This window comes from Eschrichtius robustus, chromosome 2 (genome assembly GCF_028021215.1).
Source record: "Eschrichtius robustus isolate mEscRob2 chromosome 2, mEscRob2.pri, whole genome shotgun sequence".
Lineage (NCBI taxonomy): Eukaryota > Metazoa > Chordata > Mammalia > Artiodactyla > Eschrichtiidae > Eschrichtius > Eschrichtius robustus.
Window position 1 is genome coordinate 101,789,353 of NC_090825.1, and position 22,530 is coordinate 101,811,882.

Consider the following 22,530-nt stretch of genomic DNA (forward strand, 5'->3'; position numbering starts at 1 on the left):
TGGGAAGCGCTCTCTCTCCGGGCTTCAACAGTGCCGGCTGGGCGCTGGGCGCCTCGGGCTGGGAGGCAAGGCAGGGTGCACACAGCTCCCCCCGCGCGGCGCTGCGGCTTCAGAGTAAACTTTGTGTCCCAGCCGAATTGGGAGGAGGAAGCCTCCGAACCGGGTTGCCGCCGGCGGAGCCAAGGACTCAAACTCTCGCTCCAGGGTCTTGGCGGCGGTCCTCCCCGCCCCTCTCGCACCAGGCCCTGAGTCCGGCTCACGCGCACCCTCCTCTTTGCCCTCTGCCCCCAGCTTGAAGCGTCGGACATGCTGAAGCCCGGAGACCCCGGCGGCTCGGCATTCCTCAAAGTGGACCCAGCTTATCTGCAGCACTGGCAGCAACTCTTCCCGCACGGCGGCGGCGGCCCGCTCAAGGGCGGCGGTGCCGCGGGTCCCCTGGGCGCACCGCAGCCCCTCCAGCCGCCGCCTCCCCCGGAGCGCACTGAGCCCCAGCCGGACAGCCTGCGCCCGCGGCCCGCCTCGCTCTCCTCCGCCTCCTCCACTCCGGCTTCCTCCTCCACCTCGGCCTCCTCTGCCTCCTCCTGCGCCGCTGCCGCCGCGGCGGCCGCCGCCGCCGCGCTGGCCGGTCTCTCGACCCTGCCCGTGGCGCAGCTGCCAGTGTTCGCGCCTCTGGCCGCCGCCGCCGTCGCCTCGGAGCCGCTGCCCCCCAAGGACCTGTGCCTCGGCGCCGCCTCGGGCCCGGGGCCCTCCAAGTGCGGAGGCGGAGGCGGCGGCGGCGGCGGCGGCGGCGTCGGGGATGTCCGGGGCGCCCCGCGCTTCCGCTGCAGCGCGGAGGAGCTGGACTATTACCTGTACGGCCAGCAGCGCATGGAGATCATCCCGCTCAACCAGCACACCAGCGACCCCAACAACCGTACGTAGCAGCAGCCCGCGTGCTCTCTTTCGGGGCGCTGGCTCCGTCGAGCGCGGGCGCCGGTCCGGGAGGCAGGTCGGATGAGGGGGACACCGGCTTGTGGGCTTTCCAGGCCGCGGGGCCCGCACCTCTCAGACCACTGTAGCCAAAGTTTTCTGGGTTAGAGAAGGAAGGAGAACGGTTGGGACGGCCGGGTGACACCTCTGGGTTACCTCTTCCCCCTCCGCTCATTCCCTGCTTCCCAGCCCCGAATCTTTAAGACCCGAGTTGCTCGCGGACCGGGGAGTACAGATCACAGCTGTCCTGCGGCATACTGCGCCTCGCGCGGGGCGGGTACTTGCGGCGCGCGATGGGAGTGTCCGGGGACCGGCCCGGCCTGGCCTTAGAGGGGACAGGGCACGGACTGTTAGCGGTCCTGGGGAGCGTGGATTCCAGAGCTGATTTCTCCTTCTCGCTATCTTACTTCTGGGGTTAACTGCGTCAGCTCATTTTCGGACCGCGGGGTTGTCGGGGGACCGGCCGGGAGCTGCAGGCTGGTCCGGCCTCGCTGGAGTAGGAGTTTTGGATGACACTGGGTCAGTCTCTCCCTGCAGGCAGGCATTATTCTTAGGTTTACTATTTATTTTAGAGAAGAAGGAAAAGAAAAAGAATGCCAGTTGCTTAGTGAGAAAACATTTCCGACTTCAGGGCAGGGTCGTTCCCTGCGGATCCCGCATTCTCCGTGCACCCTTGACCCTGCAAACGTTTACAGTCCGTAGCCACGCATGTCGGCTTACGTATTGTTTTTAATGAGGGTAACAGTAATTTAGTATAAGAAGCTTGCTCTTCTTTTCCCGAAATAAATGACAAAATGCCTAAATTAACATCAGTTTTCTTCTAGCTTCCGTTCCTGTATTCACAATTTCAAACTCTTGATCCCAAGTGTAGTTACATTTTCAGGTTTTGAACCAAAACTCTAAATGAAGATCAAGGATGTGTTATTTATTTTTTATATCCAATTCTTTTTGGTAATTTCAGAAGTTATGCTATGTTTACACTTAATGTGTTGAAATAAATGCTAAGTATACTTCCAGAGACCCCAGGAGAGAACATTAAAGCAGGTCAAGAGTTAGGTTGAAAGCAATACGGGATTTGAAACAGCGCTCCGCTTCTTTCCTCGTCTCATTCCTTCATCTAGCTTCTGTATGAGGAAAGTTAATTGTAAATGTATATGATCCTTCTATTTTGAACAAGTCCCTTCTTGCAGAATGTCTACTAATCCGTGAGCTTCTTAATTCGTTGTAAAAGCAAAATAACTACAGGTTGTAGTTATTTAAAGGACTCCCAAATTTATTACTTTGATTAAAAACACTGAGCATGACCCTAGTGATTGAGGTGTATTAATCTTTTCATAATGGTTGGAGATAATTGTTCTAATGGAGATAATTATTATTAATAAAAAGAGTAGTTGTATTTACTTTTTTCCTTTCTAGAGTCTGAGGGTAAAGTATTTGGCTTAAAATGAGGGTTTCAACTCAGATTTGCTCTGCAGTTAAGAAAATTCCTATATTTCAGAGTTCCAGAAAATTTTATAAAACTATGTTGTCTTAATGGATTTCAAAAAATACTTATCTCCTACTGAATTTCTTGATTGTGTTGTTTTCAAAGCAGTTCTTTAAAAATGTAAACTAAAAAAATAAGATATGCTTTCATAAAAGGTATTTCTTACCCCTAAGTGAAATATAGTCACTGTGGACTGAGAGTGCTTCAGCAGACTTGCAGTCTTTCTTCTGAATTAAATTAGTGCTGGAAAAGACACCAGCAGTGCACCCCAAAGCCCTGGCTGTGTGCTGAGCTAAATGTGTTGTTTACAGTGCAATCTTGAGGTTCAATACATTTTCACCAGAGAAAAACCTAGACTAATCAGAGAAAGAATTGGGACAGATTCCTAATTAATATTTGGCTATTGAACTAGTTTATTGTCTAGGTACCCTTTTTCCGTGGCTGGAGGAAATGAATTATGATTTATTCAAATTCTTCCTATTGTGTTAACCTTCTGATATCTCCTTTTGAGTCGACTGGACTGCTTCAGTGTGCAAAGTGCAGGGGCAAGGACAGGAGAGAAGGGAAGTCAGATTGTCCCATTAGAGTTACACTTCACATTGCTCTCTAATTAAAGGGCAACTGAGAAAGAAAATAGAAAGCTGAGGTGGCTCTCCATGTGATGCTGGGAGACTAGGTCTGCCATGCTTCCAGGAACTTCTCTGGGCAAGAGTAGGCACTCATTTGAAACCATGAGATGTGTTTTACAAAGATGAAGTGAGAAGCGATTGAGTTTAATCTGACTAGGGGATCAGAACAACTCAGAAATGCAAACAGTGCGAAACTGTTTTTTTCCCTTGGCAGGGAAAGTTGATATATCACTTGAAAGATGGTGAATAACAGCTTCTCCCCATTCCCAGGTTGTATGTGGGCCGGGGGTGGGGTGAGAGGCGGGCAGAAGGGAAGCACCTATTAATTTATCAGTCACAGATCTTCCTAGTTTTCCTTTTAGTCTATTGCCCTTTCCCTCTAAAAGAATTCTGTGAAGTGACCACTCAGCATTGCTTCGTTTTATTACTTTGTATTTAAAAACGTATTGAGTCGTATTCTCTTTTTCTTACAAGGCAAAGAAAGGGGCCTCCATACTTCTCCTTTTAGAAGAGTAACTTTTTGCCTGAGATCAGCAACCCAGTAACACCTGTGAATCAGTGTCACCTTCACCTTGAAACTTTATTGCCATCTATGGCAAATGCCATAAGTGAAGGGTGTTGTAGCTCTCTTTCACACATAAAAAGATTTAAAACCAGCAGAAACTATACAAGCTGGCCCGGGTGAGCTCTTCCAGTATATATCTAACTAACTCTGTGTATGAAGTTATTCTATGATTGAAGTACGCTTTCCACTGAGGCTCTCAATGCTTAGTTGCCTCTTCCTTTATCTCTAAAGTCAGGTGGAGCTTGTGTAATGTAAATGGGGGATGGGGACCTTTCTTCCTCCTGTATTACTTGCCTCATTTGCTGCCGGTTTGCCTGAAGCCATTGATTCCGTCAGGCTCCGTTGCGGTGGCCTCTTCTCGGGTTCCGGGAGTTGGTGCGTTGTTTGAGACCCTGTCACTACTCTTGGAAGGTATTGAGCAGCGGCCAAGAGGGGCGCCGGACGTTTGTGTTTGTTCGGAGACAGCCGGCCGAGCCAGTTAGCTTTTCATACCTTTTTTTTTTTTTTGGTTAAGACATTCCTCCCTCGTACCTGGGAGAGAGCAGGGGACTAATCCCGCCCTGGGTCTCTCTGCGGAGAACTGAGTCGGGGCAGTCCACAACTTCCCCAGCTGCAGGTCTCTATCTCCTCCGTATTTCGGGGAGGCCTGCTGCGCAGGGAACAGCACCGGCGTGTGCGCAGGTGTTGGAGTTGGGCCCGAGGCTCCCCTGTTGGTAGCGCCATCCTTTCCAAGGGTTTGAGGAGAGATACTGGGGAGAGAAGGAAATCTGGGGTTTGTTTGGTTGAGAGGTCAGGGGAAGAGAGAAAAGGAGGGCGAGTGTTTTCTGACCCTCCCTAATCTCTTCCCACCCAGTTGGAAAACGCAGGTCCTGTTTGGGAAGCTCCCGAACCCAGTAACCCACCAGTGGGATTCTCCTGACGCCAAGGCACACTCGCTGCGCTACTCCCCGCTGTCAATGGCCAGCAAGCGACTGAGATTTCAGACCTGGTCCCCGGTGGGAGGGAGGCTCGGCCTCACTGTGTGGGCTTTTGTGTTGTCCTCTTTTTCTTCTTCTCTTTGCTCTCTTTTTGTGTGCACGCCCAGCCCCATCCCGTAACACACATAATTTAGCTATTTTACATCATTCGTTATCTAGCGCCCTGAAACTGAACATAGAGCCATATATTAGATTGAGGTTAGAAGAGGTGGCGACTGTTTATTTAAGGTGATAAAACGGTTCATCAGCAGTAATCTCCATCGATATGTGCCACCAGAAGATGAAGGATGAGGGGACAAGCCACAATTAATTGCCCTATAGTTTTGTCGGAGAGAGTGGAGCCAGCCCAGACCCGCTTCGATCTCCTCTCGCGTCTCCTATTCATCATCTCCGCAATGTATATGGCGGCCTCGCAGGGGCAGGGGCCGGCGAGGTTTATCTCGGCGCAATATTCTCTCACCCTCACACACTGGCGCTGCCATTTAATTTATTAATACAGTCATCAGGAGACAAATAAAACCCACATTTCCTCCCTCTTTCTTTCCCTCCCCCTTTTGTCTCTCCCTCTTGATCCCAGGGCCAAGCCGGCAGCCAGGCAGAGCAGGGAAAGCCCAGCGCGTAGGCAATTCGTAGGGAAGCCTTAAACTCGCCTAGAGAGAGGCTCCCAGAAGGTTCCTGGGAGCTGGGCCGCCCCGCGGGGGGCGAGACCACAATCGGTTCCCCTAGCGGGCCTGCCTCGCCTCTGGATCTGCTCCTAGACCCGCTCCCGGGAGCCTAGAAGACCCCTCCCGCTGGCAGGAAAGGGGCAAGGCCTTCAACATACAGATTAAGTGCTGGGGGGCCTGGCGCCCACCCCGTGCACGGTCCACCGCCATCCCAGCCAGCCAGTGGCTTGGCGCGGGGAGGGCTAAGCAGGGAGTGCGGGCTGGAGGGGGACGTGGAACTGTGGCGCGAGAGACTCCCAGCCACAGCGCTCCGCCTGCCCTCGGCCCCGTCGGCCGGCGCCCTCGGCGACCCCAAGGCCCAGTGCCCCCACCACGAAGCACGCGGAGCTGCCAGCAGGCGGCACTCCCGGGGCCGCGTCGCCGTCACCGGGCGGCGATCGATGGGCGCCGGCCCCCACCGGGCTCGGCCTGCGGGACAGAGGGCCGCGACCTCGGCGGCGGTCGCTGAGAATTTATAGCCGGGCGGTTACCGCCGCCCAGGCGGGGAGACAGGCTTTTCAGCTGCTCCTCGGTTCCCTTCCCGGAGGACACGTGAGGGCAGGCGAAAGCGGCGGAGAGGCTTTGGGGAGCGAAGGCCCAGCGCGGCAGGCGCGTCCCGAGGGTCCCCGCTCCGCCTGCGCCCACGCGCTCCTGCCCACCTCTCGAGAAGGCGAAAGAGCCCTGAGACGTTTTATATTTCACCTTTCCTAGAACGAGAAATGAGATACCAGAGAACTCTGGCTTGCTTTGCCCCTTTTACCTTAAAATAGATCCATTTTCAATTACACAAGTCGCACGTGCCCTTGTAAAAACATTCAAACAATACAGAAGGATAAGGAGGGAAGAGTGAAAGTCTGGTCTTCACTCCACTTGGCCTGGCCTTCTGAAGCCAGTGGGTGAACAAGTCTATAACTTAATGATACCTCCTTCTCTTACTTAGAGACCCATAAACAAGAGTATTAACAGATCTATTCAAGAGAGAGAAGAGACCATGATCTCTTACATTCCCTAATGCTAAAATGGCATTTTGAAGTATCTTGCTTGGGGAATATAATATCTCTCACAGATACAGACAACGCTTTATGAATAATAATTATGAAGTTGTGAAAAAACTTACCCTGATTTTAAGAGAAAATAGGAACATTTATTTGCCTATTCTTTATGAATACAAATAGACATACTATGTATTGTTTGGCCTGGAATGCTGTATCATATATATAATACATATATATTTTTTATGTGTAGTTTAGGCATCTAGCCCACTTTTTTCCTCAAATCTTTTCATGTAGGTGTTAGTGGCTTGCTGTCTAGAAAACACTCTGCTAGAATGTTTGTCCACTTGGGCCACATTTGTCAACCCCAGCTAATCAGTTACTTGTTTTAGTCATCCTCAAGCTCCTTTGGGACTCCAAGACATGTCAGAAGCCACATGTTTTCAGTGGCGGAAGTTTTGTGTATTAAGGAACAGTAACATTAGGATATAACATGTATTTTGACGTAGGCTTTCAGGTAGAGTATTTTGAAATAGCATGAAATGGTTTATAAATGAAGAAAACTTATACTGGATGGACAAATGATGGTGGGTTGGCCTTGCCTACCCTGCAGGTATTCTTCTACATATTGGGAGAGCCTCAGCTTGTCACTCTGCAGAATGCTACTATTAAGTATTTCAGCACTTCATGGAGACAAATGAAATTTAATAAGTTGAAGAAGTACTTTAGAGGACTTCTTAGAGAAAGGAGTAGCCATACTCTATCATGCATAACAAATAACAGGAGTGTGCTTGTTGTCTGTGTGGGTGGTGGCCGGAGTTGGCACCTTTCCTCCTTATTTTATTGCTGATGTAGTGGGTGTGATGTTACAGGTTGTGGAGATCTTGTACGTTGACGGCATCTCTGGTATGGACTGTTAGGGAGGAAATACCAGATACTCTTTCTTCTCACCCTTTGTTTCACTGAGCCAACCAGAAAGGGAAAGTCTGTTAACTCCCTGGGGTGATTTATTTTTATTTTTATGGGCATATTGCCTTTGCTTATTGTCATTTGTTTTAAGCTATTTTTGCTAAGGTGCTGAAAGCCCATTTCTGAAGTTAGGCACTAAAATTCAAAATTATGGACATTATCTACTTACTTTTCAAATCATCCTCTTACGTTAACCTCCCCAAACCCAAGAGTGTGGGAAAAAGAGAGAAATCTCTTTAATTCAATCATGCTACAACAGTTTTGCAGCCCCAAAATAGTGACTTCAGTGAAATATTTCAATTATATTGATTGAGTTATGAGTTTGGATATAAAATTCTCCTAGTTTTCATTAATCTTAGATCTCTAGGTTTGGAGGCTTTGGAGTCAGGCAGACTTGATTGTGAATCCTTCTCAGCCACTTTCTAGTTTCTGGTCCTTGGTCAAGTTACATTGCTCATGAAGCCTCAGTTGCCTCATCTGCAAAATGGGAATGTGGTATTTAGATAATATGGTGGTTGTTTGGTTGAAGGTAGGTGTCTGGCACATAGTAGGCACTTGGTAATTGTGAGTTTTTATTGTCTTTTCCTTCTATCCCCCCTTTATCTTAAAGTTTTTGTTTTCACAATCAGAAGCTTGAGAGGGTGTGTGAAGTGTCTGCATTCTGGAGGAGTTGACTTAGGGTAAGGGTGAGACTACCTCCCTCCATCTAGCTCTAGGGTCAAAAGCAGAGCCTGGCACAGTTTTGACATTAGTTTGTGTTGCTGAAAGAGGGGTCCTTTGTGTGATGGAGGTCCAGGAGGCATGGCCACTTCACTACCTGCAGAAACAGGTTGCTACTTTTCACTTGAGAGGCCTGGGGACACCCTCAAGAAGCTGAGGTCAAAGGTCCGCTCATTCCCTGGGCTCTTTTGGGGGAAGTGGAGGAGTAGCTGCTGGAGGGGAAGGCGCCGTAGGCTGCAGCCCTTCTTCCATGAAATAGGATACTCACCTAGTCAACCTTCAGTTCGCCGTGAAGCGAATGGCAAAATGGGATCGCACACCATGCTGGGTTGCGATTAGGTGTTCCTCGAAGGTTCCTCAGTGACTCACTTGTCACAAGTTCTTTGGGCATTTCAATTGTTCAAGCACGGATAGGGCACACCCAGGGCGATGCACCAGGACTGGCTGTGACCAAGGCTGGGCCTAGGTGCCCAGAGGGCGACCCGCCGCCTAGCGCTGGCGCATCCGCTGGTGCCCAGCTCTTGCCATCTCCGCCAGTCGGGGCTCGCCCGATATCAGGCCCAGTGCCACAGGGCTCTGTTGCGCAGGGGCGCCGTGGCTCCCCAGGGAAGCTGGGCCAGGGAGGCCGGTTTCGCCGGCGGGCGCCGAGGCCGCCTTCCAGAGGCAGGTCCGCCAGGCCAGGGCGCAGACACGGCGGCTCCGCCAGGCCCATTAATAACCCGGAGGGCGCTGCGATCCGACAGCATGGTCGCCGCAGGCCTGCTTCCCGCGGCTGCTTGACCTGTTCCTGCCCAGTTTGAGTCGAGGGACACTGGAGGTCCACGGCCGGCCGCCCAAGAGGGTGGGGGTCCCCTCGCGCGCCGGCTGCTCTGAGGAACATAGGAGAGAGTAGGCTTTACTACAGCTCTCACTTAATTTATAACGCAAAATAATCGCATTTAGCCTCGGGCTCAACCGTCTGGGCAGGATTTGGGGCCCTCTCCATTGAACCTTTATCCTCATCATTAAAGACCCATTATCTTGATCGTTAAATTTGCTGTTGGTTTTTTGGGGGGCGGGCTTCCGGGAAGAGCTTGCACGCAAGCACAGGGCACCCCAAACCCGACAGAACAGCCCCCCCCTTTCCCTACCCGTCCCCACCTGGCTGGAGTGCCCGGAGCGGGCGCTGCCGGGGCGCTCGAGAGACCCTAGCGCCAGTGCGCCCTCTGTGGCCGGGGTCTAGAACTGGGGCTCCGCGAGGCCAAGGCCGGCTCCGCCCACTCGCGTGGACGTTCTCGCGGGAGGGGAGCGTGGGTCGAGGAGTGGGGGTGGCGTGCAGCGCCGGACCGGTCGCCCACCTGCTCTGGTGATCTTGAAAGTCTCTTCTATAACTGTAAAGAAAGGAAAACCAGACATACCCTGGCGACCAAGGTAGAACCTCTCCGAGATACCAGATTGGTCGAGAGACCGCCTTTTCTCTTGGTACAACGATAAATACACTTTGAAACACCGCTGAGAGAGAGAACCCGAGGGAACAGGGGAGAGGGTCGGAGGGAGCTAGAGGCAGAAGGGAAGAGGGAGAGAAAGGGGCAGAGGCCGGGGAGGAAAGCCGAGAGCCATCGGTTCCTTGGAGACGACAACGCCGTCCGCACCCAACTAGGGAGGCTTTTGGAGGCGCCCGGGGCCTCGACCCTGTGCCAGGTGGATTTGGGTGCGACGAATTCCAAGGGAGCGCGTCGGGTCACCTCTCCCCCTGCTCCCAGTGGCCTCGGCGCCCTCCGGCGTCACCTCCCTCGCAGGTGGCTCACCCGGGCGGGGATGCTGTTGGCGCGGGGTTTACCCGGGGTTAACCCTCTCCCTTTCCTCCCTCCCTCTCGCGTGTCTCTGGCAGGTTGCGACATGTGCGCGGACAACCGCAACGGCGAGTGCCCCATGCACGGGCCGCTGCACTCGCTGCGCCGGCTCGTGGGTACCAGCAGCGCCGCGGCCGCCGCGCCCCCTCCGGAGCTGCCCGAGTGGCTTCGGGACCTGCCACGGGAGGTGTGTCTGTGCACCAGCACCGTGCCCGGCCTGGCCTACGGCATCTGCGCGGCGCAGAGGATCCAGCAGGGCACCTGGATTGGGCCCTTCCAGGGCGTGCTCCTGCCCCCGGAGAAGGTGCAGGCCGGCGCCGTGAGGAGCACGCAGCATCTCTGGGAGGTAAGTCGGCCGCCACCGAGAACCTTGCCACCCAGCCGGAGGTTTGGCCGGCAGAGAGCCCCCCTTGTTCCCCAGAGGGTAGTGGAGGCTCGATTTCTCTGGTCACGCAAATGCCTGGTATTTGCAGCACCTGCAGTGAAGAGGTGCAGAGCCAGGCCCCGCACTACAGCAACCCAGCCAGGAAGACAGGGCTTACAGGTTTCTGAAGATGGAATCACCATAACAAGCTTCCATTCTAGCTGTGATAGATTTGACTGTTGTCTCCCTTGGTCTTGAGAAAAAGAGAAAACACCTGAGGAGATAGAACAGAGGAGATTGGGCATTGGGATGTGAGCTAGGTGAATTTTGTGCCCTATTTTAAGCTCTTCCAACATGTTGTTTTTGTTTTTGCCCACTGGGCAAGAAAGAACATAAGCATCAACAGGAGGAAGGAGAGTCAGGTTCATTTTCTCAGATAAAAACAATTTGATAAACGCTGAATGTGAGAGACTGTAACATCTTTCACAACTTTCACAGTGCCCAAAGTAAAGCAAAATCATACTGTGAATCAGATACCACAAATTATGCTTTTTCTGACAAAGTACAGTTATTCAGTCTTCAACAAGGTACTGCAGGAAAACTCTGAGCAGTTTGGTGTAACCCAATTGATAGTACTTCAATGGTACAATCTTACCTGATGCTATTACTTAAAAGTCAGCAACGTATTTGAAAACTATTAACCTGAGATTTGTCTCAAAGCTTCATGGTTGATTATTGAGGTCCATTCTGGAAGAGACAGACCCTTAATGTAGGTTTTCCCCACACCAGTTTTAGATACTCCCACCATGGAGAGTTATTTATGAAAATAAGGTGCCAGAAGTCTTACTCTTAAGCAATATGTACATCTGACTGAGGCCAGGCAATATAATGGAGTGGGATTTGCCAGAAGACAAACTTTTTTAAATGCCAGGGGCCAAGTTGGCATGGACCTTAAGGCTCCATTAATGGCTCATTTCTGCAACAGCTTGCCCCCCACTCTTGGCTCAGTAGCCTGCAAGATGATCATTTTCCACTGCAAGTTGCCTTATAGTCACTAACTAAACTCATGCGATTCAATAATCCACTCAGATTTTTGCTGAGCACCCACTCTGGCCAGCACTATGACTTGGTCTCCAGAACGCTTGTATGACTATTGGCAGTGGGGTACTAAGGCCTGTGTCTGCAGAGCTGCCTTTGATTAAAGGGGAGGAACTAAATTTATGAGCTCATAGCCAAGCAGCCCAAGATAACCACATGGTGGCCAATGGGCTGTGTAACCTACAGTTATACACTGGTGCACTGCACTGTGCCCAGGCTCCCAGGTTCCATTTCACACCCAAACTATTGTGAAATTATTACTGGAAAACAATTATACATTTTTAATCTTTCAGAATAGAATTCTTGAGTGAGGAAAAAAAGAGGCATATTTATGTTGCCAAATAGTGCTTTTTTTTTTTAAACAGAAATTTTATATAGGGAAATGGGCCAGGAGAAAATGGTCAATACATTGAGTCAAGTTAGACTTCAGAGCTTTTGGATAGGAAAAACTGACATGTGGGAAATAAAGCATCTGGTTTTGAAATATTTTCTAGTTGGTTTTTGTTTTTGACTAATTAGTTGTTACCTCCACTGTGGTTTCAAGTTTATAAAACAATTCCAGTCACTTTTCGTGTTCCAGTGATATTAGGAACTCTATACCATACAGTTAAAGATCTGCCAATACTTTTCTGAGGAAATCGTAAAGCAATTGCTTAGTGGTACAGATTTGTTCTATCTGAAAATGTTAAAACTGAGCACTATTACATTGCCCTCTGATGCCTTGGGTTTAGTGCCTGTCTATTTTTAGAGTGCCAGGGGACAAAGCCATAAATATGAAAAAAATCCCATAGCTTATTGTAGTTGTTGGTTTTTGTTTTCCTAAAAGGCTTTGAATGATTGGGATGTTGGCAGGAGACCACTATACAGATAGAATATGATGCTGTATATCAATACTGAAAACTATGGAGCCTTTTTTCTGCACCTTTACTTGTACTTGATGAAGTTAAAATTCTGTTGTAGCAAAGAGACTGGGGAATTTAATTAGTTTGTTGTTGTTGATGATACTTTGGTGGATATAAAGTGAGTTTTACCTGCTGTTTAGGGTATGTGGGTTGAGTGTGTTGGGGGGTGGTACATAGACTTGGTTCTGTGTTACAAAAAAAGACTTGCTGAGTTTATGCTTGAATGATCTGCTTCTAAAAAGGACATAATCTATTTATTTTTATCATATGTAAGAATAGTTACAATAACATGCATTTAGGGGATTGAAGGGATATTAAAACTGAGGCCATGTAATATGTTTCAGACTCCTGGGAGATCATATAAATGTGACCAGCCAGGGTCAGGTAACTTAGTGCCAATGTCCATGTGTAAGATAAAATACTTATTTAATAGGTTTCAGAGTTTTACTAGTATAATTATTTTTAAGATGTGAAGTGTAAGTTTATTTTTAATTTTTAAGCATTATGATTTATTATTTTTATAAAATGTGACTATTTGAATTGTTACATTTATAACGGAAAATTCTAAATGTTGGATTGTTCCTCAGATTTTAGTCTTTCCTTTCAAATCTAAATTTTATTGTGAAAAATTTTTAATTATTATATTAGAAAGAATCAGTAATTGGAATACACTGTAGGTCTATAGGAAACTTTTGGCAATAATTGTTTAATGACTCATGTAATAATTATCCATTTTGAAAACATACTTTTAAAGATATCTTCCAGACTATCAGATCGACATAAAGCAGATCTTGAAAAAATTAAAAGCAATCGATCATGACTATTTCATTTAAAAAGTCAACTGGAATTGTTTCTCTTTCTCACATTTTATTTCAAGTCACTTGCAGGTGAAGAAATGTCTTTATATTTAGAGTTCAATACTCAGGTCCTGATGGATCTTACCAAGGTTACTTATCTTTATTTCAGTACAATAAATGGATTGCTAATCCCGTCACTGTTTCCAAGTAGATGATGGATTTTTGTTTCAGTTTACAGTTCATTGTTTTTAGTAAGGTTGTACTTTATTATACACATGAAGGCTTATTACAGAAACAATCAGATTCACTTTAGTTACTCCTTTTGTTGAATCATTAAAAGCTCTTTTTTTTTTTGTAGAAAAATGATTTTTAAATATTTAACATATATCATTTACGGAGAGCTTGTTTGATTGGTTTGTAAGTGTGCTATCATCTTTTAGTTAATATTTTCTTTATGTAAAATCCTGGTTCATAAAAATACAATTTAAAGAAAGTTAAATATCATTCCACTACCTTCATTATGTTTTGACTCTTTTGGGTATTTGTAGTTTAAGGAGGTTAACAAGCTAAAAGCCAAATTATTAGTCCTTTTTTGGGCCAATTTCTTTTAGAATCAGAATTCTAATGTGTTTTACAAAAAAATAATAAGTTCAGATACTTTAAAACAGAAATATTACAGGATGGATTAAGCAATCACTTGCCTTGCTTAAATACCTGTATTCCAGCAAGACTTGAATGCATGATATATTTCTAGCTATTTGGCCATAACGGGAAAGATCTTTCTGAATGTTTTGCAAAGAAAACATAGTCTTTCTCAGCAATTAGGTCTTATTGATGAGAGTGAGATAATTTTGTCCTAATGTGTTTTCTAATAAAGAAGTGAAAAGGCACATTTGATTCCAACATTTATGAAAACATTATCTCAATTATTAATGTGCCCCTTTTCCCTTGAGATAAATTAATCTAGTCGTACATGGTTTCCCCTTTCTGCTTAACATCAGAATTTAATACGACTGGACCTGAGGAATGTACACGGTGTATACTTTAAATTCTACTGGAAGAAAATACGGAAATTTAAAATTAAGTTACAGTTTAAGATAGCCTAGAATTACTCAAACCTTTCAACTCAAAGTCTGATTTGACAAGAAATTTTACCAACATTGACAAAATAAATTGCACTTATTTTCACCCTAGAAAAGTTCTTCTGTTAATTGAAATAATGCAGTAACTTGTTAGGATTACAGTCAAGGTACTAATTTTACAGAATTTCTCTTTGCCTGAGTAAAATTTGAGTGTCTCATTTTCAATTGCACTACGTAGAAAGCTTCATTATTTTTCTTCAGAAAATCAAGGGGTATAACATAATGTGGTCCTTTTTGTGGTTTGATTTTGTGCCATAATATTTTAGATTTAATAAGAGTTTTACTTTGAAGCAAATGGTCTATTTTTCATCATTACTATTTAGCTTAGGTCAAAAGACATTAATGAAAACCAATTTTAAAAATATATTACATGCTGCTAAATGTTTATATTTCAAAGCCATCACAGGTAATTGGTGCTAGAAGGAAATGAATTGATTTCGTATTTTAAGTGTATTCTGTATGTTTCCATAAGTGACCCAACTCCATCTATAGTACTGTACCCATTTGTATATATTTAGATGTTGAAAAAAATCACTTGAAAATAATAATTTTAAATTCAATAAAAATCATTTTTAAATTCAATTAAAATCACTTAAAAATTGTTCCAGTGATAGTGCTGTAACTGTATACTCCATATTTTGCTTTATAGACCTGGGCTCATTTTGGCCTTGTTCACCAAAACGCCAGGGGACAGAATTATGTGGCTGTCGCAGCTATATTGAAGTAAAAATTGTGTTTCTTAGCAATTTATCATTTAATATAGCAGAGTGCTTGTCATTTTAGTTTTGAATATATCGACTCCATGAAATCCAAATAATGTCTCCTTCAAAATAAACCATAGTCATGTTACTATTATGTTTTTAATTATGCAGAGTAACAGCTGGTGCATCTCTTTGGCTTTGCCTCATTTGATTTGAAGATATCTTTTATAGTGGTGCCCACTTGATCGAGTGTGAGCATTTTGTAGTTTTACATAAACTGTAAAACCATCTGCCGCCTCTTGAAATGGTTTCCAGAACTGTGTTAAAAGTCAAAACTTAGTACTTAAAGTTGGCTTTGAAAAGGTCTATTTAAAGTCCTGGTCCTCTTGGTTTATGTACCAAATGCCACCCTTGGTTTTCTAAGTCCAAAAATGACTCTGCTTTAAAAAAAATTATAACAGCCATTTGGAAATTCTCGTTAGTGAAGTTTAATCCAAATATGCATGTGACACTACAGTATTTTAGTTGCAAATACTTTATAAAGAATGATGTGTTCTGTATCTGCAGGACTATTTTTCTCATTGGTCAGTTCAGTTTATCTATTGTTTACAGATTGCTTCTTTTGATAGCATTTTGTCCATGTGAAGAAAGTAATTCACAAGTATTTCTTGGTCCATAACTGCATATTTTCTTACATTGTATAATTTTTTTCCTTTTTCCACACTGCCTTAAAAATAGGGTATGGAAATTAAAATCAGAATTGCAGAGGTTACTGGACAGATGAAATCTGCCGTCCCCAGTCACTGCGTGGCAGCAAGTGATCTGATGAAAATGTGATTTTGGTAACACTGGGTCAGAGAAACCTGCAGGGGAGCCTTTTAATTTCACTGTGCCAATTAAGGCAGTTTTAATTATTCAAGGAAATCTACTGTGTTACCCAGAAACCACTTGTAGTTGTCGTATAATATTATGAGTTTTAAACATTTTTGGTTGAATATGGAAAACCGCCCATTACTCAGCTGAGGAATCATGTCCACAGTATCAAAATCCTCTTTTCTCAGAGGGTGGATGTGATACGTTGGTGTTTGGCTTTTCTAAAAAGTGCTGTGCGTGGGACCACTATGAGACTGCCTTGCTCTCCTTTTTTCTTTTTCTTTTTTAGAGTCATATATACTCCACAATTTCATGAGTTCAGACATTCCTTGTGTATTTACACAAGAAATACAGACTCCCGTATAACTACTTAGCATAAAAGCCAGAGCAGCCAGAACAGTGTATACTTTTCCTTGTAAGCATTTGCCACCTCGCTCAGATAAGTTACAGAATTCCATTATCCAAATTGTTACACATGTGTGACAGAGGTTGACCTTTCGTCATGTCAGTCCTTTTTGTGTAGGCCCCAGGCTCCAGCCTAATGGCTCAAACCCTGATTTACTCACTGTAATAAGGGCAGGAGGTCGAGCAATTGTCAGGCTGCCTGTTCGTACTCTTCTTGGAGCCTGGTTGAAGGCTGTTAACACAAAGCTTTTCAAAGTGAATTTACAACCAGCACCACTGACAGAGGCCAATCAGTGCACCATAAATGTCAGGTTAGTGAGATTGAGCAGTAAGTAAAGTACTGACAGCACACTATTGGCTGGAATCAATTGGCCAAGGTTTAACTGAGAAGAGCAATCTCTGTGTGGTGGGCTTAGGGAAAGAGCTAAGTGTGCAGTCTGGGTTTCCAGGTGGAGTCTGTAAATTTACCTGTAAGGGTTGGGATGCCACCCATTAGCTGCGGTGCATCCAGCATCATCGTGTCGATATGCTTCACGATCTGGGAGTTCAGAGCGGCAGAGCCTGCTGATTCTGAGTTGGGTGGTAAAAAATGCCCCTAGCATTAGAAAGGAGAGAGAGAGAAAAAAGCTATTAAAATATGGGGCTGTCGGAACTGGGAGACACATCCAGTGCGTTACAGTTCAGTGAAAGGTAATTTGTTTAAATTGCAAAACTGTAACAGGGCTTTCTACCAAGGCAGAGAGACAGATAAGCCTGTTCTTTTGCTCTTCCTGGGGCTCAGCAGGGTGAAACTTTCATGGAAGTCACTAATGAGTGATTATGGGTTGAGGGTCTGAATATCCATGAAATGTGGTTTCCCCACCAGACAAATGTTTTTATCATTTTGTGTAATGACAGCCTGGACAACAATTCATTTAACTCTGAAGGCATCAGCATTAAAATGGAAGAATCCATTAAAATGCTGTATGCAAGGATTTATAAATTAGGCAATTTCCTTGATTATTGCAGTCATTTACAAAATTGATTGTTCCAGTGTGGTACAGGCAGATTTCAGCAACGATCATTGACAACAAGCACATTCTGATATCTGTAGCTACTGGTCACTAAACCAGGTCAGTATTCCTCACCCCCCTTCTGTTCTTGGTCTCAAGGTCAGGCAGACTGATTTCAAAGAAGCTTATAATTATGAAGTTTCATTTGTCTTCAGAGGAGACTCACCTAGGCTGTGAGGGTAGGTGTGGGTTGCTCTTAAAGGTTGTAGCATTCTATTTACAATAGCCAGGACATGGAAGCAACCTAAGTGTCCATCGACAGATGAATGGATAAAGAAGATGTGGCACATATATACAATGGAATATTACTCAGCCATAAAAAGAAACAAAATTGAGTTATTTGTAGTGAGGTGGATGGACATAGAGTCTGTCATACAGAGTGAAGTAAGTCAGAAAGAGAAAAACAAATACCGTATGCAAACATATATATGTGGAATCTAAAAAAAAAAAAAAAAAAAGGTCATGAAGAACCTAGGGGCAAGACGGGAATAAAGACGCAGACCTACTAGAGAATGGACTTGAGGACACGGGGAGGGGGAAGGGTAAGTGGGGACAAAGAGAGAGTGGTAGTGTATATATGGACATATATACACTACCAAATGTAAAAGAGATAGCTAGTGGGAAGCAGCCGCATAGCACAGGGAGATCAGCTCACTGCTTTGTGACCACCTAGAAGGGTGGGAGGGAGGGAGATGCAAGAGGGAAGAGATATGGGGATATATGTATATGTATAACTGATTCACTTTATTATAAAGCAGAAACTAACACACCATTGTAAAGCAATTATACTCCAATAAAAATGTTAAGGAAAAAAAAAAAGGTTGGAGCACTGTTTTTATATTTTAATCATACTTTGTGGGGAGGATATTGATGATCCCGATATGCTTCAGATCAGTAGCACAGATTTTGAGATGTTTCCAACTTAAAAGGAAATAATTTTTGCAAATTGCATCTGTAAATATTTGTTTGATTGAAGATCTAAAAGTCAATAATGTGTTTTATTTGTTGGTCCTTAGAGTTCTAATTACCCAATAGATATATCAGAGAGTCACTGGATTTTAGGTCAATTAATTCTGGAAAGCCTAATAAAGACATTGTTACAAGTGTGAAATGCTCAAAATGCTGCAGATTTTCCTAGATAAGAATGCACACAAGTTCACTTGGTGTTTAATCATTAACCACAAACCACAAAGTTGTCTTTATTTCTGAAATATCAGAGATGGGCATGCCAAATGTGTCTGCAGAGCTCTGTCCAATGAAAGCTGGCCGTGCAGTTTATGCTTAGTACAGAATAACTAACTTTAGACATTTGTTTTCAATCATCATTTTGTTTTTAATCATAATTTTCCCCTTTTGGAACTCTAACACAAACTGGGGCTTGTAAAACAATAACACTTTAGAAAATTGTTTAACACTGTTGGGAAGGCAAAAAATTTTCAGTTTGTCCTGATTTGAATATGTAATAATTTGATCTCAAGGTAGTTCTTTGTTTTAAATTGAATATATATTTTTTGGGAAGTCCTGTGGCTTGGGGGCACTTTGCACTTATTTGGCTACTGTTATTTAATACTGTAAGTCAGAAGTTCATTTTCATTTTTGATTAGTTGTAAAATTCACTACTTAAAAATTGAGTAAAAAAGGCAGTGTTTCAGTTCAGTGTCTTGATATGATCTCTTCATTTTTATTTAAATTTTTTTTTACACAGTATTCTGGTTTCTGTTAAGACTTAAAAGCCGTGTGACTAGATCTGTCTCGGGGGAACTCTGAACGAAGCACGCAGTTTTATAGGTGTTTTTGCCAGTCCCCTTGTAAATTTATTTAATAAACCAACACCTACAGCATGCCATTGTGAAATAATGATATGGGATTAAGCCCATTTTATTAAAATGAACAGTGTTTTTCACTCTCTGTGATCATTTTAAATTAAACCTGCCTCAGATAATGAAGTGTCTGTAGAAACATTCGGTGTAATCTAATTCAGTAGAAAGTTCTTAAGTGCTTTTTATAATTGGAATCAAATTAAATGTAATCAAGTCATGTTTTCAGTATCTTGTAAAAAACCAGGGCCTCAAGTGTTGTTAGCACACTTGGGAATATTAATGTTTATCGCAAAAGCAACAGTACTAAATTCCTAGATATCCTTGCAAACTCCAAAATGGTAGATAACCCGTAAATAAATTCTAGGTTAGAATATAATGTTTTTAGAACCTGTTGTGTTTGTCCCACACTAATATTAAAATTTATTTTTGATATACAAAATGCACAAATAGTTCCTGGGAGAGAGAGTCCTGAAAAATATTGGTCTACTGAGGAAAACACTTAATTTCAATTTATTGCAATTAATTACAATTTAAAATGTGACCTGGATAATCTACAAAGTAGAAAATCTAATTGCTAAACTTTAAAATGGTAGAAATGAACTTTTCTATTAAAAATAATTCTTAACATAAGAAATTTAAACTATATGAAAGTATAAACCAGTGGTAACCATTATTGACAATTTTTATAATGGTCTTTTGAGAGATGACTATGTAATGTAATATACCTTTGTTTGTATACGCATTGTATATACATTGAATCACAGTTTTGCTAAAAGATACTTGTGCTATCTCCTTGATACTGCAAAACACATTTTAAAAGCAGCAACTAATGACACTGTTTTCATAGGATCTCCTGCAGATGGTTAAATTTGGCTCACCCATGAATAGATTTTGATTTTGTGTCTAGTCCCACCCTCCGCTCTCTGTATCTTTCCTGGTGGGAAATTTCATTAACAGTCTGCAGACCCTACTGATACTATAGAAGCATTTCTACTGATATTTTCATGTTTTATAGCACATCTTTAATAAGACCAGAGCCTTTCTGAGATCTATAGGGAGATTTTCATAGTCCTCAGGGAGGAAGGAAAAAATTTTTGTGTTTCTTTTAATACATCAAGGTATTAACAAAAAAGAATCAAATCTCTTTGAAATGCTTTTCTAAGTAAGAAGACTCCTTGATTTATGTAGCTGTGTGTGAGACTTGGGGGAAACTACTTAATTTCTTTGTACCTCTTATTTCTCCATATGTAAAAGAGAGCCATATTGTACTATTACACACATTAGAGTGACAATATTTATGATGCTTGTTTAACAAAAGAGATTTTCCCTTTTTCAATTGGGGTTTTAATAATAATTTTTAACTCTGTAGTGGACTTGCATATAGTAATAAAGAATCTCATTATTTGTCTGTGGAAACAAAAGATTGTACATGGTAGCCCATGATACACAGTTTGGATTTAATTACTTACTATAAAATCAGGCTTAATAGTTAAATGCAAATTTATTTAGCACTGCTTACAAGTAAGAAAGGATTATGTATTATGGGGATACCATACAACATGGATGTACAAAAAATCATCGCTGGCTTTAATTTTTAAAAGAACATTCCTAATGGAAGGCAACAGGGTGACTACAAATATTAGACACATAAAGAACATTTCCTAGAGGTACATGATTTCAGTAAGTGAAATGGTCACTCATAATCCTCACAACAGAGAACTGACTTGCAATATGAACATGCAAGGGGAAGGACTTAGTAAAATCACCAAGCAGCCCTAAACCTGAAGGTCTTTTGACCATGGACCTTGAATCAGGAGCAATTCATTAGGTACGTTTGACCCTGGATATTGAATTCTGAATAGAAAAACATCTCAATGCCCAGCATATCGTGACTTGTCAATAAATATTAAATGACAACAAATCAACATAGTGGCACTTTTGCCACTGTCCATAAAACTGTGTGTGCAGCTATGTGTGTACCAGTGAATACCTACATAATAGTACATTATACAACTTATGAATATGTGTCAGTGTTGATCATATGCAAAGCAAGAATTCCAAGTGACAGAAAATTTTAAATGAAAAAATAAACATAAATACCAAAACTTGTCATAGAGAACAAAAATTAAACTGAAATTAATATTTTTCTAATATATATTTATTGAATATTAACCATATCTCTTATGTTATCTGGAGTTTTTACTTTGATGATAATCTAATCAGGGGTGATAGTCAAAATATTTGACAACCAATCCAGCTTAGACCCTGCCTCATAAACCTGGATGCCTACAGTTGTATCTGTGCTCCATGGGCTACATATCAGCTCCAAAGCTAGGATAGTTAGCAGAGGTTTAGCAAAGCCATTAAACAAATAGTCTGTAATGGGTATAAGTTTCAGTTTTGCAAGATGAAAAAGTTCTGGAGATTGATTGTACAATATTGTGGATATTCTTAACACTACTAAACTATATGGTAACTTTTATGTGTATTTTACCACAATAAGAAAAGAATAATAACTATATTTTCAGTGATTTTTCTTCTAGCTCAGTGATTCTTAAACTCTCACATCCTGGAGACAAGAATCTCCAGGTGCAGGGAGCCCAGCAAAATTCAATCTGGAGACCTGCCCCCAAAAGATTCTGATTCAGTCAGTGGTCCTGCATTGAGACCCAGGAATCAATTTTCTGAACCAATGTCCCACGTGGTGCTAGAACTGCACTTTGAGAAACGAAATGCCAAGCTCCACCTTTCTCGGCCTTACTCCTGAGGTTGTCAGCTTCCCTTCGTGCTTCTTCCCTTGTCTTGGCTGATCTTGAGCAAACCTGGCATCTCTTCGGTTTCCCTTCTATATCTGGTCTCGTCTGTTCCTATGTTAATTCTAGTCTCACCCTTTGCTTTCATTCCTGCTACACCTTGCTAATCTCTGGGCATTTCCAATCTCCTCCCTTACCACCCACACCCCAAGATAAGTAAATAGACAGATAAAAATAGATATAAATATTAAAGAACTACTAACAGATAGCAAAATGGACTTCCCTGACTTTCATATTTTCTGTCTTTCTGAAGTCCATCTGGCCAGGTATAAGGAAGCAGCCAAAAAGGCAGAAAGCTTTCCACTGCGTGTCAGCTGCAGTGTGTAATTAGCCCCTTAGCAATCAAGGTGTGCTTCAGGAGGAGGTGGCCCTCTGGAAGGCATTTGGTGGCGTTCACAGGGCCTGAGTTCCAGCCCTCACTGGGTGTGAGCTGTGTGACTGCAAGCAGACACTTTCACTCCCTCGGCTCTTACCAGCACTACATCTGATGGCACTGTCCTTTCCATGTCTCCTGCCAGCCCCTTCTGTGCAACCCTGTATCGTAGAGAGGCCATATACTCCTTGCATGATATTTGTGATTTGCAGTCTGTAAATTTTCCATATGCTAACTTTATCTGCAAATGTGCTGGTTGTTTTCTGTCTTCCTCTTCGGGTTCCCATTTCTGCCCGTTGAGGGAGCATGCAGCCTGTATTCTGATCACAGCGTACCGTACCTGCTCT

At 43.7% G+C, this 22,530-nt stretch overlaps 1 protein-coding gene across 1 annotated transcript in view; it reads left to right on the forward strand.

Annotated features, from left to right (window-relative positions):
- The first annotated feature begins 282 nt into the window (after positions 1 to 282).
- PRDM6 (PR/SET domain 6) overlaps positions 283 to 22,530 on the forward strand; it is a 98,032-nt gene continuing 75,784 nt past the window's right edge. Inside the window, exons 1-2 of the mRNA XM_068534350.1 lie at positions 283 to 913; positions 9,882 to 10,189. Of these exons, the coding sequence (XP_068390451.1) occupies positions 307 to 913; positions 9,882 to 10,189 (915 nt within the window). The 5' untranslated portion in view covers positions 283 to 306. The remainder of the gene's footprint in view (positions 914 to 9,881; positions 10,190 to 22,530) is intronic.